Below are 18,492 nucleotides of genomic sequence, written 5' to 3'. Positions count from 1 at the left end.
ATACCTTTTGTAGCTGTCCAGAGACCTCAGATATTCTGTTCTGGGTCTTTTCCCTTCAGTTTTTGTTCTCTTTGCTTTTCAGTTTTGGAGATTTCTATTGAAATAGCCTCAAGCTCAAAGATTCTTTTCTCAGCTGTGTCCAGTCTACTAATAAGCCCATCAAAGGCATTCTTCATTTCCGTGTTTTTTTCATTTCTAGAATTTCTTTTGGGTTCTCTTTCAGAATTTCCATCTCTCTGATTACATTGTCTATCTATTCTTGCATGCTATTTTATCCATTAGTGCCCTTAGCATATTAATCTTACATACATATACGATTACATGTCCTAAGTCATACATACATATAATACGTGTTTTAAATTTCTTGTCTGACACTCAATAAATTGACTGACTTTATTAGCAAGATATTTGAAAAGATAAGTTCAAATAGAATTTATCTTCCTTGGAATCCAGCTGTAAAAAGCCTAAGTTAAAATGCTTTGTTGTTTGATCTTTAGTTTCTGTTTGAACTGACTCTCCATGTCAGCCTATTTTCTTTAGTGAAGAGCAAGAAATTCCATTTACCATGGCTTTCCATACTCTGTCCTATGGCTTTTGTTTTCATTCAACATGTTATTTATTTGTCATGAAATAACATGCTATTTGGGGCTGATTAGAGCTTGCAGTGTTTGCATTTATTCCCAATTATATAAATTAGATGGCTTCCCAGGTAGCTGTGTGGTAAAGAATCCTCTTGCCAATGCAGGACACGCAGGTTCAATCCCTGGGTTGGGAAGATCCCCCTGGAGAAGGAAATGACAACCCGCCCCAGTATTCTTGCCTGGGAAATCACATGGACAGAGAAGCCAGGTGGGCTACAGTCCATGGGGTCACAGAGTCAGACACGACTTAGTGACTAAAAAACAATATACAGGTTAGAAGTATTATAGCAAATCACCATTATGGAACTATAAACCTCTTAAGCATCCTATAACAACAACAAAAAATGCTGAACTTAAAATCATAATAACAACTGTACCAGGCTTACCATGAGGCCTGGAGTGACAACCTGGGGGAGGAAAATGTGCAGGAAAGAAGGGGCTTCAGCCAGACGCACAAGAGAGAGGGTTTTTGTTGCAGTGCTGGCTAGATGTGTGTGTTTGTGCAAGACCCTTCAACCAAGATTCTATTTCCTCATTTATAACAATGTTAACAATTCCTACCTCAGGAGACTGGTGTAAGGATTACATAACATGACATATGCCAAATGTATGGCACAGTGCCCTGGAGGATGGAAGTCTTACTGAAGGGCCCATCTAGTATTCTCAGGTCTTGACCTCTATGGATGGGTCTAAAGCATCCCAGATTCCCACCCAGGGCTCCGTTCCAGTTTAGCTTAGGTGCACTCCAGTGTAAACACAAAGGGAGAAGAGGAGCCTGTATGGACAATAGTATAAAATAAGCAACAGGACGGTTGACTGTCAAAATGGAACAATTCTGAATTTCTTGTTAGAAAGCCACCTGTGTCCAAATTAACTTATGGGAAACTTAAGAGATATCTCAATATAAATTTGCTTGATTGCACCTTCAGCTATTTGCCAGTGTCTAATGAAGGCAATGGCACCCCACTCCAGTACTCTTGCCTGGAAAATCCCATGGATGCAGGAGCCTGGTAGGCTGCGGTCCATGGGGTTGCTAAGAGTCGGACACGACTGTGCGACTTCACTTTCACTTTCACACTTTGGAGAAGGAAATGGCAACCCACTCCAGTGTTTTTGCCTGGAGAATCCCAGGGACGGGGGAGCCTGGTGGGCTGCCGTCTATGGGATCACACAGACTTGGACACGACTGAAGTGACTTAGCAGCAGTAGCAGCAGCAATGCTTTCCAGAGACAGAGAGAGGGCATAATAGCCACTTTCCACAGCAGTAAGTCCTCATAAAGCATGCTCATGGCTCAGGAGGCTCTAGCTGACCAACGGAGCAGATTGTCATACTGGTGGCTCATCACTAGCAATTATGAGCCTAGTGCCTGGCCTTGCACTTTGCATGCATTATCTCATTCAACCTCATCATAACCCCAGCAAGGACAAACCATTTCATGCTGATTTTACAGATGAGGAAATAGGCTGGGAAGGTTAGGTAAAATTGACAGGAGGAGGTGAGTGAAATTGGCAGTTTAACATGGAGGGTGCCAGGAGGTTCTACTTTTTTCTAGAAAGGGTATTGTATTGCCAGTGGGGCCCAACATAGCCTGCCACTGAGCAATCAATCATCATTCCAGTTAGTGGTACTGGTTACCAGAGAGCAGGGTATCCGGGTGCCTGGGGCAGAGGAGCAGACTTCCTTCCGTCTTGTCCCTCCCATGCTCCTGCTTTGGTCAGGCCCTCGTTCTCTCTCCCTTGGAGTGTTAACTACTCCCTGCCTGTTCTCCCAGCTTCCACCCTCAATTCCTCATCCTGGCAAAGTCCTGACTGTTGGACTCCAACCTACTGTTTCCACTTTATGCCCTGCTTCTTGTCAGTGTGATCTCTTCCCAGCCTCAACTGTGTACTTCTGAGAGAGGCTGGGACCTGCGAAGAAAAGGCCAAAACCCAACTGCCCCTCCTGAGGTGCAGGGAGCACGCCCTCCTGCTGTAATCGAGTCCCAATAAAGCCTTGCTTGAAGTCCTTGTCTGGACACCCCTGAGCGATTTAACAATAAGAGACCAAGAACCCAGGCCGGTTAACACTTCCAGTTCTTGCATTCAATTCTCCTGTGGCCCTAAATCCTATCCACACAAAAATCTCATCTCTTCCACCCAGCCTTTCCAAGCTCTCTAGGCCATAGCATGGTGTTTTTCCTTCTGCTTGGGCAGAACTTTTCTGGTGTAACATGTACACGTGACATTTAAGCAATTTGGGCTTGTTCGTGATAATTGTTTTAGTGTTTTGTATTTGTGGTGAGGTTGTAGAACACAAGGGACCAGATTCAGCACAGTGCGTGCAAGGCCCATAGGGAGGCTCTGGCCTGGCATAGGCATTGGAAAAAAAAAAAAGATTACATTTGCATGTTGACAGCACATGAATTTCTTTAGCTAGAAACTATCATAAGCAAGAATAACTAAAACAGGAAGCTGCTGGTTGTTCTTTCTTTGAGTCACATAATAAATCACAACATTATTTGCTGAGCTTTCATGCTGCTAGCTTTGGGCACGGAAATTGCTAGGTTACGGCTCTGAAAGCCAAGGTCTACCGGGTTGAGAATGAGACTTGATCAGAGTCTGAGTCCTGGCTCCGCCCCTTACTGGGTGACTTCACCGAACGCCTTAACCTCTTTGACTCTTCCTGTTGTTATCTGGGAAGAAGTATCCTTTCCTCCTAGAGTTGCTATAAGGAATACTGAGAGACTGTGTATAACATGAGTAAGATTATAACCCAGCCATCAGAGACTGTGTGATGAATCAAATTGACAAGTTTCCGTGAACTATGTTGGGGACCTGGGAGCGGTGTCTGCAGGGACACAGTGAGGAGACACAGGGCAGGACTAGAGTGGGGCGGACTAAGACTGGGTGCTTAGTCATTGCCTAGAGTGGCTCTGGGGCCCAGGTGCGGGAACCGGGCGATGGGGAGGTGGTTGCCCCCAGACAGGGAAGTGTGCCCCTTCTTCCCAGAGACCACCCTAGTCTGACCTCAGCTGCAGGGTGGTCACTGATCAGGCCCTTGGTCACTCCTGAGTGGCCTCTCCTCAGCCCTCATGTTCCCAGCCGGACAGCCCTCAGAGACAGCCTCCCATTGCCCAGAACCTGGCAGAGAGCAGGCATTCAGCACATACTGGCTTTTATTGGACATTCCCAAGCACATACTTTCCAAGAATAAAAGAAGACTTCTTTCTAGACTGACTTGTTAACTAGCAAGTGGATAATTAAGACGATGCAAGAGAATCATTGGCAAAGGTCCAGGAAGCTGCCTTCCTTGCACTCCTCACAGAGGTGCATTGGGTTACATTTTTGGACAGCCGTTACGTAGCTCAGGGCAGATGGAAGAACAACAAGTACAAAAAAGAACTTGATTTGAGCAAGACTTTTGACTTTGTTTAGCCACTGTTTACTGGATACCATAGTAGCGCGCCTTGTCCTGCTGGGGTGTGTGAGGTGCCTCGTTAGTTCGCCAGTAAGGGTGAACGGAAATATTTGAGTAAAAGCCTAATCATTTTAAGACACATCAAAACAAAAGCAAGGAGGGAAACAATCTGGCTCTCACAGTTGATGAGAATTCAGCATCTCTGACGAAGCTGGTGCTGTCAGCAGAGGGAGAGCAGAGGGCCTGTTGCCGACACTGGACTGACCCCGCAAGGAGGCAGCTGCTTGGTCGGCCGGCCTCCCTGTTGATTCAAGAAGCAGCGGGGGCCTGTGTCTGGTTTACCCAAGTAGAGGAACGGAGCGTTCCCTGTTGAGCAGAACAGCGGCTGACCTGGCTCCCAGCAGAGGCGGCTCAGGGCACTCTAGCCGTGGGCAAGAGCACAGGCTGACGGGGCTCCACCGCCCACCAGCGTGCCCAGTGTCAACACCAGTATCCTCCCTTTAATAATAACACCACCACATAAGGAAGAGGTGCTTCTCTCCCTTACTTTGAGACTATTAATACCTCCTGGTTGTACTTCTAAAAATTAATAAATTGTGGGGGCACAAGCAGAAATCTTGCAAGAAATCTATTATGTTTTTGCAGCTCCATCATTCCTTACCAGTGCACAGAAGTCTTAAAAGTGGCCTGCCTTTTCCCCTTCTTCCTCCTCATTTTTTGTTTCTATCTCATCTTTCTTTTCTCTCTTCCCTCCCTTTTCTCTATTCTTTTGTGTCTTTTCTCCTCTCTTTCCCCTCTTTTCTTCTTTTAAAAATAAAAGATGATCACGATCTGTAAGGAGTGCAGAAGTTGGACTCTGGAGTTCAGGGTTGGGTTAATTCAGCAGCACAAGGATATCACTAAGGACCTAGGTTCTTTCCACCTTTTCCCTCTGTTCTTGAAGACATCTTTACTTCCAGGCCGGCTTCCTTCTTTCTCATAAAATGGGACCTTCTGTTTTAGGCTGCTAAAGAGATGAATGGAGAAAATAGGTCAGAAGACTACGGGGGTACTTCCCTGGTGGTCCAGTGGTTAAGAATCCACCTGCTAATGCAGGGACATGGGTTTGATCCCTGGTCCGGAAAGATTACACATGCTGAGGGGCAGCTAAAGCCCCTGAACCACAACTACTGAAGCCCGTGTACCCTAGAGCCCAAGCTCTGCGAAAAGAGAAGTCAGCACCATGTGAAGCCCTCACACAGCAATGAAGAGCAGCCCCTGCTCACCACAACTAGAGAAAGCCCACACACAGCAACGAAGACCCAGCACATCCAATAAATAAATAAATATTAAAAAAAAAAAGACGACGACTATCGGCAGTGGTAGGGACTACAGCACATTGGAGCAAATGACCTTGCCGAAGGCTTTCAAATACAGAACAATTTTCTTCCTGTTGCTTCAAAATACTTTGTTGTTCAGTTAAGTTCAGTCGCTCAGTCATGTCCAACTCTTTGCGACCCCATGAACCGCAGCACGCCAGGCCTCCCTGTCCATCACCAACTCCCGGAGTTTACTCAAACTCACGTCCTTCAAATTGGTGATGCGATCTAACCATCTCATTCTCTGTTGTCTCCTTCTCTTCCTGCCCTCAATCTTTCCCAGCATCAGTCTTTTCAAATGAGTCAGCTCTTCGCATCAGGTGGCCAAAGTATTGGAGATTAGAGGGAGGAAAAAGGGGATCCTGGATGTTCTGAAGTAACTGCTTTGTGAGTAAATATATTGTTGCAAGCAGTCAAAACATTGCTAATGCTCCAGTTCTGCAGAGGTCAGCACTGAGCTGCAGGGAGGACAGGAGATGGGCCAGAGATCAAATATGCACGGAGCTTCCTCAGTCCTTGCCTCTCTGCCACGCCACAGCTGCTGGTAACCCTGTGGCTGCCCTCCTCCCTCTCATCGTGAGCTCCCTCGGGGTTTTGGGGTGCTGTCTTCTCCTTTCGTGCCCTCCTACCACCTGGCACAGATGTGCACACTCTGGACAGCACCCCGCCCACCACATTCACAGCATGAAGCTGCACACTCACAGCCTAGTGTGCACCGAAGATGGATCCTCTCATCTTCCCCTCCTAACCCAGTTTCTAATTTCCAGTGGTTCTCAATGTATGGCCTGCAAACCAGCAGTGTCAGCAGCACCTGGGACCTTGTAAGAAATGTACATTTTCAGGTCCCACCCCAAAACTGCTGAATCAGAAACTCTGGGAGGGGGTGGGACCCAGCAATTTAAGTTTTAACCAATCCTCCAGCGGATTCTTATGCCTTTGGCTGTTTGAAAGCCACTGTCTTAAAGCCTCTGCAGTGTTTAGAGACCAACGACCTAAATGTTGGTTTTTAACCCTGGCTACACATTTGTGTCATCTGAGAGGCTTAGCACCCCCCACCCTGACTGCTCCCATGCATATGGTATTGGTCTGGTGTGTAGCTCAGGGTTTGAAATTTTTAAGTTCCTTGGATGATTCTGAATTGCAGCCAAGGTTGAGAATCACTGATCTAAACAAATATGAAGGGAGACAACCATACTATAAATAAGTAGACATCCAAAAGTGAGACACACTGACGAAATATGTAAGGGGGAAAAAAAAGGTTAATATGAGAGGTTAAATTGTCATTCCAGACCCCAAGAAAGGCAATGCCAAAGAGTGCTCAAACTACCGCACAATTGCACTCATCTCACACGCTAGTAAAGTAATGCTCAAAATTCTCCAAGCCAGGCTTCAGCAATACATGAACTGTGAACTTCCAGATGTTCAAGCTGGTTTTAGAAAAGGCAAAAGAACCAGAGATCAAATTGCCAACATCTGCTGGATCATCGAAAAAGCAAGAGTTCCAGAAAAACATCTATTTCTGCTTTACTGACTATGCCAAAGCCTTTGACTGTGTGGATCACAATAAACTGTGGAAAATTCTGAGAGAAATACCAGACCAACTGACCTGCCTCTTGAGAAATCTGTATGCAGGTCAGGAAGCAATAGTTTGAACTGGACATGGAACAACAGACTGGTTCCAAATAGGAAAAGGAGTACGTCAAGGCTGTATATTGTCACCCTGCTTATTTAACTTACATGCAGAGTATATCATGAGAAACGCTGGGCTGGATGAAGCAGAAGCTGGAATCAAGATTGCCGGGAGAAATATCAATAGCCTCAGGTATGCAGATGACACCAACCTATTGCAGAAAGTGAAGAACTAAAGAGCCTCTTGATTAAAGTGAAAGAGGAGAGTGAAAAAGTTGGCTTAAAGCTCAACATTCAGAAAACAAAGATCATGGTATCTGGTCCCATCACTTCATGGCAAACAGATGGGGAAACAGTGGAAACAGTGACAGACTTTTTTTTGGGCTCCAAAATCACTGCAGATGGTGACTGCAGCCATGAAATTAAAAGACACTTACTCCTTGGAAGGAAAGTTATGACCAACCTAGACAGCATATTAAAAAGCAGAGACATTACTTTGCCCACAAAGGTCCATCTGGTCAAGGTTATGGCTTTTCCAATAGTCATGTATGGATGTGAGAGTTGGACTATAAAGAAAGCTGAGCGTAGAATTGATGCTTTTGAACTGTGGTGTTGGAGAAGACTCTTGAGAGTCCCTTGGACTACAAGGAGATCCAACCAGTCCATCCTGAAGAAGATCAGTCCTGAGTGTTCACTAAAGACTAATGTTGAAGCTGAAACTCCCAATACTTTTGCCACCTGATGTGAAGAGCTGACTCATTTGAAAAGACCCTGATGCTGGGAAAGATTGAGGGCAGGAGGAGAAGGGGACGACAGAGGATGAGATGGTTGGATGGCATCACTGACTCGATGGACATGAGTTTAAGTAAACTCCAGGATTTGGTGATGGACAGGGAAGCCTGGTGTGCTGCAGTCCATGGGGTTGCAAAGAGTTGGACACGACTGAGTGATTGAACTGGACTGACAGAAGTATAAAAGAGATGATCTGTTTTAGACACTATGACAGATAGTCATAACCCACTCCTACGATTTAAATTAGGCTGAAAAGCTCATTACCTCTTTTGGGAACAAGTATATACTGATGGGTTTCTAACTGCTATAGGTGTTACATGAAAAGTTCTCTTTACTGCTTCAAAACACACAGCTCACTATGTTATAAGACACTTCCATCATTTAATACGTTCTGTCACTGCTCCTTTGCTTTTTCACAGTTTGGATAGCAGGTACTTGAGCTTGAACTGCCAACAGAAAACGTCAAGTTATCATCAGACATCAGATGACCCTCCAAGACAGTCCCTTTAGAGCAGAAGGCCCTCCTGCTGGAAGTAAGTTCAAAGAACAAAAGGTATCCATGGATGATCTTAACCAAAGAGGAAACATGAATACAAGCCTCTTCTTAAAGGAGAAACATGGAACCAGAATGAATCTTCAAGAGTCTGGGAATTTTAATTTAGTAAAACTAAGGAATCACGGAAAATCTGTCACCCAAGTAAGTTCATGAATTATCTTGATTTAGAATGAGACATAGGACATAATTAGTTATGTCACAGCAATTTAGGCTAGAATCAAAGGTTTCAATTCAAACTGCGTCAGGCCATGCTCTCTCAACTTTTTTGTAGGCTGTCTATCCCAAAGATCTAGGTGGATATGACCATACCCCAAAGTAGAGTCATTTAATCTCTTTCAACATAGAAATCCCAATCCTGTATTTGTGTGGTTAAGATTTGCTAACACATCACTGCGGTTGCACAAGGTCATAAAACATGGCTACTGTAGAACTCAGTGGTCAGTAGAGGTTCACTGATTGTACTTATTGTTTGTACTTAATAATTGCTTAAGAAGTTAAGAAACTCACAGTCAATCTCCAGATTTTTCTTCCATGCCTAATGGAAAAGGATTCCATTTTCATGTTAAAATCTCAGAACAGTTTCTGTCAATAAAAACAGCAACTTGTCTTTCTTCTGCAACAGCTCAGCATAGATGCTAACAGTTTCCAAACCTTAACTGTATGAACAGCTTGGTTTTGGCAGTTAGGCAATAACAAAGCAAATTCAATAACTGTTATTTTCACTTGAGCCTGGGCTATGGGCAAATCAGACCAAAATGAATTCGAAGTTTAGTGTGCACTGTCCTCATATTCTGATTTAGGCAATTTGGGGGTGGTGTTCAGAAGTCATCATTAAACAAGCACCAGGTGGGTGAAATATGGATCTTACAATAATAAAGGAGGGTTCTTGTTTTAGGTGGCTTTCCTTCAGGTTTTTCTCTACTTGATAGTTTGTCTATAATGAATATACCTGCTTTATTTCTTCATTTAGTTTACTAAGGTTTATAAGATACTTCTCAGTTCACTATGACTTAACTAGGCAAATACCTCTTCCTTATTCTCTCCTTCACCTCTAATCCCACTCTCTGTAACTGATGCCAACTCTCCCTAACACTGACTGTTTTTCCTAGTGCTGGCTCTGCTCATGGGGCTTTAGAGACATGAGCTAAGGTGAGCTGCACAACTCTATGAAGGGGGCTTGTTGCTGTGATCATTTTACAGCAGAGAAACCTGAGGACGGTTAAGTCACTTTCTCAAGATCACGCAGCTAGTAAGCGGTCCAGTGCTGGAATTCTGAATTCTTATGCTCTGTATACGTACACAATCTCTGTAATGCTGCCCAGGTGCTCTCTGGCACTGCCTCACCAGTTTCATATGTTTAATGAGTCAGCTCTTCCATGATTTACTTTGAAATTCTCTACTAACTGAGGTTGAACATCTTTTCATAGATTAGCCACATAGGCCTCCTTCTATAAACTGTTTATTCATACCCTTTAGCACATTTCTCTATTGAATACATCTTATTAATTTGCAAAGAAAATCCAATCCATGTATATTCTTGATATGAATCCTTTGTTTTATAAACTCCAAATATTTTCTCACAATCTATTACCTTATTTGCAGCTAAGATGACAATGGAATCATACTGGACAAACTATTAGAATTAGATAAGGGATTTCAATAAGGTTGCTAGATGTTAAGTGTCAACATAAAAATAGCATTCCTATAGACAAATAACTCATAGCAGAAACAAAAACTAGTTTACCTAGGAATAAACTAATAAAAGATGTATGAAACTAGTAGGGAGAAAACTGTGAAACTTTATTGAGGGACATTAAAAACCCTAAATAAAACATAGAGACAGTTCATATTCATAGATGAGACGAGTAAGCTTTTCAAACTGTTAATTCTCAAATTAATCTACAAATTCACATCAAGTCCAATAAAAATATTAAGTGTTTTCACTGAACCTGACACATGGATTATAGAATTCATAGGGAGGATGAAAAAGTCACGAAGAGCTAAGGCAAATTTGAAGAACAATGCAATTACCTTACCAGACATTGATGTCTGACTCACACGGCTATCCAGGAACGGAGACAATGTGGTACTGGCTCAGGGACCAGCCACTAACGAAACATAGGAGGGAACCCAGGAACTCAGCATGCGTGCATGGAGAACGAGGGGCTGTGTGAGGCAAGGACAGGCTGACCCGTAAGAGAACAGTCACTCTCTTTTGGTGCTAGCACAGTGTAAGTGAAAAATTTCAAAGGCCATCGAAAAAGTGAGAAAATAGTTGAAAATTGGGTTATAGTTTGCCCAAACACTGGGCATTCAGTCCCGTTTGGAGGTTTCCCAAGCTTCTTAGAAGCAAACTCATGGAATTCTAAGAAAGGGCAGAGCAAACACCCCAGTCGATAACTTATAGGAGACTCAACACATGTATTTCAGTACTTCTTCCAATTTAAGGCTCCCTAGGTTGGATGGCGGATTCTGTTTTCAGAAATGGTGAGAAGTGAAAGTGTCATGGTTTGGAATTTATGAAATACAGTATTAGCAAAGAGGGCCTTTATGGAGACTGCTCATATCACACACTTGGAATGGGGAGATATGTTGGAAATATTATACCCTTGACCAAGGCCCCATCTGTCAGCATGCTGCACATCCTTGCTCTGGGATAGAGAAGAGCAGCTGAAGTTTACCCAGACAGAAGCTTCCCTGTACCAACAAAATTCTTGTCAACTATTCTAGAAAGAGTGGAAAAAAAAAAAATCAACTTAAAGCATTTCTTTAAAAGTTAATGATAAAAATGTAACTATGCAAACAAATTATCCCCACACAATCTATATTTTTAAGTAATTTATTCCAATAGAAATATTTCAGAAAACTGTACTTAAATTCATTTTAAGTTAGCTTATGCAAACACACTTAAGATCTCACACTCACATTTGCATATTAAACAGAAATCAAAGGTGAGAGAGGAACCAAGCTGCACGTCACTCCAGGAGGTCATAGTGCAAACAAGTACTTCATCTTTAGTACCTCAATTTAACCGGGATGAAGGAGAGTAAAAATGGCTTGTGTTTTCCTGTATATTATCATTATTGGATATTCATCCCCACAGATGCCTTTGTCTCTTTTAGATTACACTGTGAATGAGTTCCCCACCCCCTCCCCACACCTACATACTTCGGTCAGCTGTAAAACAATGGATTTGTCAATAATCAAGGTATAGAAACTCTTGAGTCTGGTGACTTATTATCAGCTACTCTGTCAGATTTAGTAAGTCAATAATTATTGGACTAGCTTCTGTGAATAGTTTTAATAGGTGATATCTTCATGGGAAAATTGATACTTGTTACCTGGTATCTAAAGCATAGCTAATTATGAAACTTTCCACTTGTCTATTTAAAAAAAAAAAAGCTCAATCCCAAAGTATTCTAATTGTGTATTCCTTTAATCCCATCACCACTTTTCAGTCCAAATAACTAGAATCAAACTTGAAATCCTACTAATAACCTTCAAGGACCAGTTATCCCTTCATTTGGCTTTAAAGACTAAATTTACTTGTCGAGAACATACTAGCCCTTTACAAAATGTGAAGACAGCATTCTGACTCAGTTGAACAACAGTATCTCCAGATCTTGCAATAATCTCAGAGAAGCAAAATGTTTCCACACTTTGTTTTTACTGAGAAAGCTAGCTTAGCCTCTTAACTTCTCTTTAATTTATACCTTGTAGTTGTTTTCACTTTCTGGACATAGTATCTTCAAGTAAACAATAACCGGTAGGTGAAGTGACTGCTTGTTGTTCTGAGTCCTGTTTAACTGTAAGAATGTACTGAACTAAATCTCACTTCTGGGCTAAGGAACTCTCATTTCAGGATTTTAGTAGCTTTTATAGAACCCAAACAAATCTTTCTGGCTGTACTGTATTCTTTTAAGGATTTTCTGAAAGGACTTATAATTAAATCTATGCTCAAAACAATTTCAACAACACAAAATAAAAATAAACTCAGCTGGATGGATGTTCTTCAAAGTTGCTCTTAGGCATGTTTCATCTAAAGGCTGATTTGGAGGGTTTGTTTTTAATCTTCTACCCTGGAAGGAGAGGAGCAGGGAAGGAGCTTGTCTGAAAAGACTCAAAGCCAAGGATGAATGCGACAATAACCTAGAGCGATCTGCACGCATTTTCTTAGATTTTCTATGAGCAAGAGTAAGCTGGTGGAGAGAGCAATAGCACACACTCCTGAAATAAGAGAAGTAAGAGGACAAATGATTATTGTCACACTCGATGCCCTAAAGTTGGTCTTCAAATTGATAAGGCACTGACCAAATTTTCCCCGCACTACAACTTGAGAAACCAGTGTAATGAAATAGCTTTCAAAAAGCTTAAAAGTTTGCTCACACAGATCTCTTTTGTTAGAATCCTCTAAATAGGGGGAAAAACAAAACCAGTCACCTTAGACACAAGCCATTTTTAAGGAAGCAAACCCAAAAGATGCTGACTTCACACAGAAAATTATTATCATCAATGTGTTAAATAACAATGTTTGTTACAAGAAAACAATACTACTCTGGCTGTAAAATTATAAATTTACTATGTTTGAGAGAAATAATATAAAAGAAGAGAGACAGAAAATAAAAGCAAACCCTAAAAGACCACTGAAGAAGTCAGACAGACCTCACCACTTGCTTTGTATCACCTATTCATGCACCAGCAGTACTACTGTTCCACCAGGACACAGGCAAATTCATTTTCAAAAAGGGATCCAATTATTTCAAAAGTCTTTGAGGCAGATGATTTTTTAAAAAACTGATATTATCCTCTGTTAACAATACTGCAATACTGGTACCTCTTGTTTGCAAAAAAAAAAAAGATAATATGGTGGTTTAAAAGAACATTGAAAAGGACCATGTCTCAGAAAACAGGAAGGAAATCAAGAGTGGATAGTTAATGGGTTAAATCTACTATTACTGATTTTTAAACTAATACCAAGTCCTGTAGTTTTGTTTTTAGCAGTAAGTCATCTATAACTATAGATTTAACCTAAAAAAAAAAAAAAAGACTTCTGCTCAAATCATTTGGCCAAGTGAATTCTAGTAATCCTAAGAGAGCAATAGGCCAGGCTGCTCTTGGCGGGCCCTGGTTTCAACTAACATACAAGGTGTATACACTAGAGACTGTAAACATTTTTCCCTTCTGTAACAGTGCACATTGGGCTCCTTTATAAACCTTCTAGAAGAGGAATAAAGCCACTTACAGAAACTCTACAGCTACAAACACCCTAAGTTCTTGACATACAGAAAGATACAATACCAAAACAGTCCATACAGAAGGTAGCACAACAGTCATATGGCATTTTCCGCACAGGAAAACATTTATCACTGAAGCATATGCCTGGGGAGGAAAAAAATACTCAGACTCAAATTGTTTGGACCCCTTTTCATAATGTTTACACAAATAATATTTACACAGTGAAGAAAATGTAATAGGAAGGTGTGTTTGATTGGTTCTTTTAATTTTTACAGTTTGGAGGTTATGGTAAAAGTAATGTCTCTGAAAAAAATTAGCAGAACTCACACACAGAGGGGGGCATGAGACCAAAATCAGAGCTCTTCAAGGTCATCATACAGTTATTTTTATAGTTGCATTTTAAAAACTGTTAGAGGTTACTTTTGCATGAAAAATAAGCTTCCATGTTCAAACAAACTGTTAAATGAGATGTGCCTCAAATTGTATTTTGGTTGGTATTATACTGCTGCACCAGGCTGGATAATATACCAATCATTATGCTTATCAAAAACTAGCTTAAATTTAAATTATAATGGAATTTCCAATGAGTTTTTCTTGACTCAGAGAGAAAAAAAATGGGCTTAATATTGGTGAAAATTTCAAGCTTGTGAGGCGCTAGTTTAGAAATTTATTAAGGGTAGGCCTAGTAAGAGGAGAAAAATTTCATCTTCTCACTAACACAATGCCTAAATATTTAATATTGTAGTATTTATTTTTGCCTGAATTATTATTAGGTCTCATTTGGTGAATTATAAGGTAAAAAATTCACCCACACTATTTTAATTCACTTCTCCCACTGGTCTTCTCTTTGCTCCAAATGCTAAAATAGCCTTAAAAAGCAATAAGCAAGCTTTTGAATGGACAAATCTGAAGACAAGAAAACAACAGTGACCCCCGCTGCACAGTTCAGAGTTTCAGTCAGTCAGAGGCCACAAATCTATGTGTGGTCTAGTCACCAAATCTGAACCCTGTTCTCACTCTGCACAAGCAGCCTTGTGTTTAGCGCTGAAAATATCAAATATCAAACATGTCTTCCAGTTGAGCTCTCTTTGGAAAAACTGTGCTGTCAGGCTCTGACTTCCAGCTGCCCATCTTCAGCAATACGGTTAGCCTACCACTTAATCTACTTTAGCTTATTTATGACAAACAGACAAGGTAATAAAAAATCCACAGGGTTCTCATCCACAGTGTGTTTAAAAAAGCACATACACTGTTAAAAACACTTATTTCTGAAGAGAAATAAACAAGTTAAGAAAATTAAAACAAAAGTCAGATGTGCAAGGTCTCAGAGAGTAATACTGCTATGCTGGTTATGCAGAGGGGGTCTTCTCCGCGCTCAGCATGGGCTATGCTGGAAGGTCTCAGCCACATTCTTGCCCTCTCCAGCTCATGTCATTTTCCACAAAACCAGAAATAATGGTATTTCTAACTGTACTATATGAGAAAAATATTTGAACTCTTAATATCCTTTTCAAACAGAAAACAAAATTTACAAATTTAGCAATCTGAGAAAGCTCTTCCACTTTCCAAATGGATATACTTTTATTTATTCTAACAAGCAATATTTTCTATGTAAGTTTCATGGATTCAAGGATGAAATACTTATGATTAAAAAGGAAAAGGAATAAAATTCCCCTAGAATACAATCTGAAAATTTTTATGTGAGGCCCAAAGTAATAGAAATCTATTAGAAGTTATCAGTCAAAAAGCACTTCTTACTTTGGGCCACAGGCGAAATTCACATTGCCTCATGAGTTTAAAACATCCAACACACAGCCTTTGTTCAGGTGCCCCTTTTTTTTCCTTTTTGGTTAAAACTCTAAGGCATTTCACCTCCAAACTTTTTTTTCCTCCTTTTTTAAAACTCAACATTTATTTTGGAAGTTAAATGCATTATTGCATAAAAGAGCTCTCACAAAACTCTCTTGATCAACTATTAACAAAATATGGTTTCACGGTAAGGACCTATAGTAAATTTTGAGAAAAATGTTTGTGATAAAGGAAAGTTAAGTAGGAAGGAAAGTTTTGATACTCAGAATTTCCAGCCTCTCAATCTTTCACCTTTTTCCCTTTGAAAATTATTCTGTATCCCTTATAATAAAATACATACATGCATACAAACACATGTAGATTCTCTTTTAAACAAATGTGATCCTGAATCTCATATTGAACAAAAATAATGAAAATAATAAAAAAAAACTGGCATTGTGCACATTAAACACTGTAAAAGAAAATATCCTAATAAAATATTGATACATCACCCTTGATGATAAAAATCACCTGTGAGTGACAGAAGGGCTAGTCCACTTAAACTTGAAAACTGTAGTTATTGTAAAATCTTCTTAGAAAAGTTTAGGTTGGGATTACAGTTCTCTACTAAGCAGATCTGTGGTCCAACAATGAATTCATATACAAGGCCAAACTTTAAACCCAGTTAAAAACAACCATGTTTTCTGAAGCCCACTTGAAAAAAGTGTCTGGCATGTGAACACTCAGCCTTTATACCTCCAGCAGGAAATAATGTACCCCATACAGTACTAAATTTCAGAAGTTTAGTGTTTAAAAAAGAAAAAAAAACTCCCCTATCCAAAACAAAACAACCCCCCCACCCCAGTCCCAAACAAACCCCAACAACTCACATTATTAACATTTCTAATTCCTACACTCTTGCTGTGAGAAAGTACGTTGAGGCTGCTGACTCACGAAGGCTTAAGCAAACCTTTTGGCGAGGTGGCTGGTAGAACCCTACTAAGCTGAAACATCTTCACACTTCAGTTCAAAACCAGCTCCTGATGTCACCCATAAGAAATATGTTTTTCTTTTTAAAGTGTATCTAAAAAAAGGCGATTCCCCCCTCCAAAATTAGTACAAAGTTAAAAGAAATGCAAATTAGCTACGATCTATTCCAAGCACAGCACCGCCAGGAGATTCACACGCACTATTTGGTGTTTCATGGTGGTTTTCCTTTCATTCTATTAAGGCAGTGGTTTCCACAGGTCAGTTCAGAGATAAGAAGCACGGTCCATGGCAGTTTGTTTTACAGCTCTGATGTGTTCTCTGGGAGTATCTCACTTCGTTCCCTGAAATTAGTGCTTTTTTGGTTCAGGACTCCAGAGGCTGAGACGGAGCCTCTGGGCTCTGCCTGGCACAGGATTGGTTTGTAGCTGGCACTCTCATCAGGTCCTCGCTTTCACTTAGGGTAACAGTTCACCTTGTTCTTTATCACGTTTTTACTCAAAAGTCATCAAGTTTGTAGGAACCTAAAAAATATAAGCATTACAAACTGATAGTATTTGAAAGGTGTTCTTCAACGTACTGTTTATCTTCCCTTGTCATTTTAAGTAAGCCCATAGGAATTTGATAGAAGGTACTGTAATTGTTTATGAATAATGGATAAAATATACTAGAACATTTTTGGGAGAAAAACCACTGAGATAAGTTAATACCCTTTCCAGTAAATTGAAATCTGGATGGCAAAATGGGCAGAGACAGTACCTTTCTTGTCTAACACAGGGGAGCTCAGTAGATGTTCGCTGAGTGAATAAATGAATGAATGAGGAAAGAGTAAGTATGGTCCTAGTAGGTGTGAGATTCCAGACACACCTGTCATCATTTATTTTCTCATTATATGTATTACAATGAATTCCTACATGCAAATTTTAAAATCAGCATAATTTTATAACATTACTAAGAATTTCTTTGTGAAATCATCATGAAATGAGTATAAAAGAATAAAACTCATTGCTAGATAAATTCTAATCTGACACTTTGTGACTCTGAAAAAAAAATCTATAGGTTATATAACAGTTGGCTGCTAACAGACTGGATCGAATTTAATTCCATTTCTTTTAAGTCTAAAATTCAACAATAATTCTTAGAAAAATAAATATATTTTGTTTTTAAAAATTAGTTGATGGGTCGTCTAGTTAAGGACTAAAGAGGGTTCTGACATGTTAAAAAAATGCTCTTAACTTTTACTACCAGTTTTCCAAAGTTGTGCTGGTAGAGATATTCATGTATCAGTAGTCATTGCTGTGTCCTTTAAAAGAGTTTAACAGTTCTCTCTTTTTTTAGTTGTGGCATGCAGACTCTTAGCTGAGGCATATGGGATCTGGTTCCTTGCCTAGGGTTCGAACCCAGGTCCCCTGCACTGGGATCATGGGGGTCTTAACCACTGGCCCACCAGGGAATTTAAAAAGAGCTTAACAGTTCTTTAACAACCTTTTCCTGAGAACCTAGGACACTAAAAAAAGATTAATCTCTTACACATGTCAGCTTCTGAATGAAAAATTATTTGACAATGTAATCATAAGTGAATTATAAATAAAACATAGTATAAAAAAAAACATAGTATGAATGGATGAGTACTTAAAAGTATAAATTCTTGGGGCTAGTTATAAGAAATCCATATTTAAATAAGGTAAAATTTTCATTTCCTGCTAAGTTGCCTGACTATGGTTTATGATGTTGTATTTGAGTTACAGTCTTCTACTAAAAGTTTTCAAATTTCATGGCTTCAATTTATAAATTTGCTACTTCTCTCATTCTTCTAAGTATAGAAACAAACAAACTGAAAAAACAAAACCATTTATACACATGTGGTTAACTTTTTCAGCAGGAAGATCCACTATGTTGTAAAAGAAACTGAATCCTATGCTGGTATGCGTACACTCTCTTGATTAATCTTAAAATCTGAGATAAAAAAATGATACAATACTTTAAGGCCACATTTAAAGAAAATGTATGCATGCAACTGAATCCTGAAAAACCTGGTTTAGGCAAAAGAAGGTCTGTTTCCTTCATTCTATCCCAGACACTAATTTGACAAGGGCAAGGCTGTAATT

General features: G+C 40.2%; 1 protein-coding gene across 2 annotated transcripts in view; it reads right to left on the bottom strand.

Moving 5' to 3' along the window:
* Positions 1-11,199: 11,199 nt before the first annotated feature.
* RALGPS2 (Ral GEF with PH domain and SH3 binding motif 2) overlaps positions 11,200-18,492 on the bottom strand; it is a 154,180-nt gene continuing 146,887 nt past the window's right edge. For both annotated transcript variants that reach the window (XM_043924044.1, XM_043924045.1), the window contains one exon: positions 11,200-16,908. In XM_043924044.1, the coding sequence (XP_043779979.1) occupies positions 16,879-16,908 (30 nt within the window). In that variant the 3' untranslated portion in view covers positions 11,200-16,878. The remainder of the gene's footprint in view (positions 16,909-18,492) is intronic.

This window comes from Cervus elaphus, chromosome 14 (genome assembly GCF_910594005.1).
Source record: "Cervus elaphus chromosome 14, mCerEla1.1, whole genome shotgun sequence".
Taxonomy (NCBI): domain Eukaryota; kingdom Metazoa; phylum Chordata; class Mammalia; order Artiodactyla; family Cervidae; genus Cervus; species Cervus elaphus.
The sequence above is the reverse complement of the archived record's forward strand: the minus strand, read 5'-3'. Positions and strand labels throughout refer to the sequence as shown.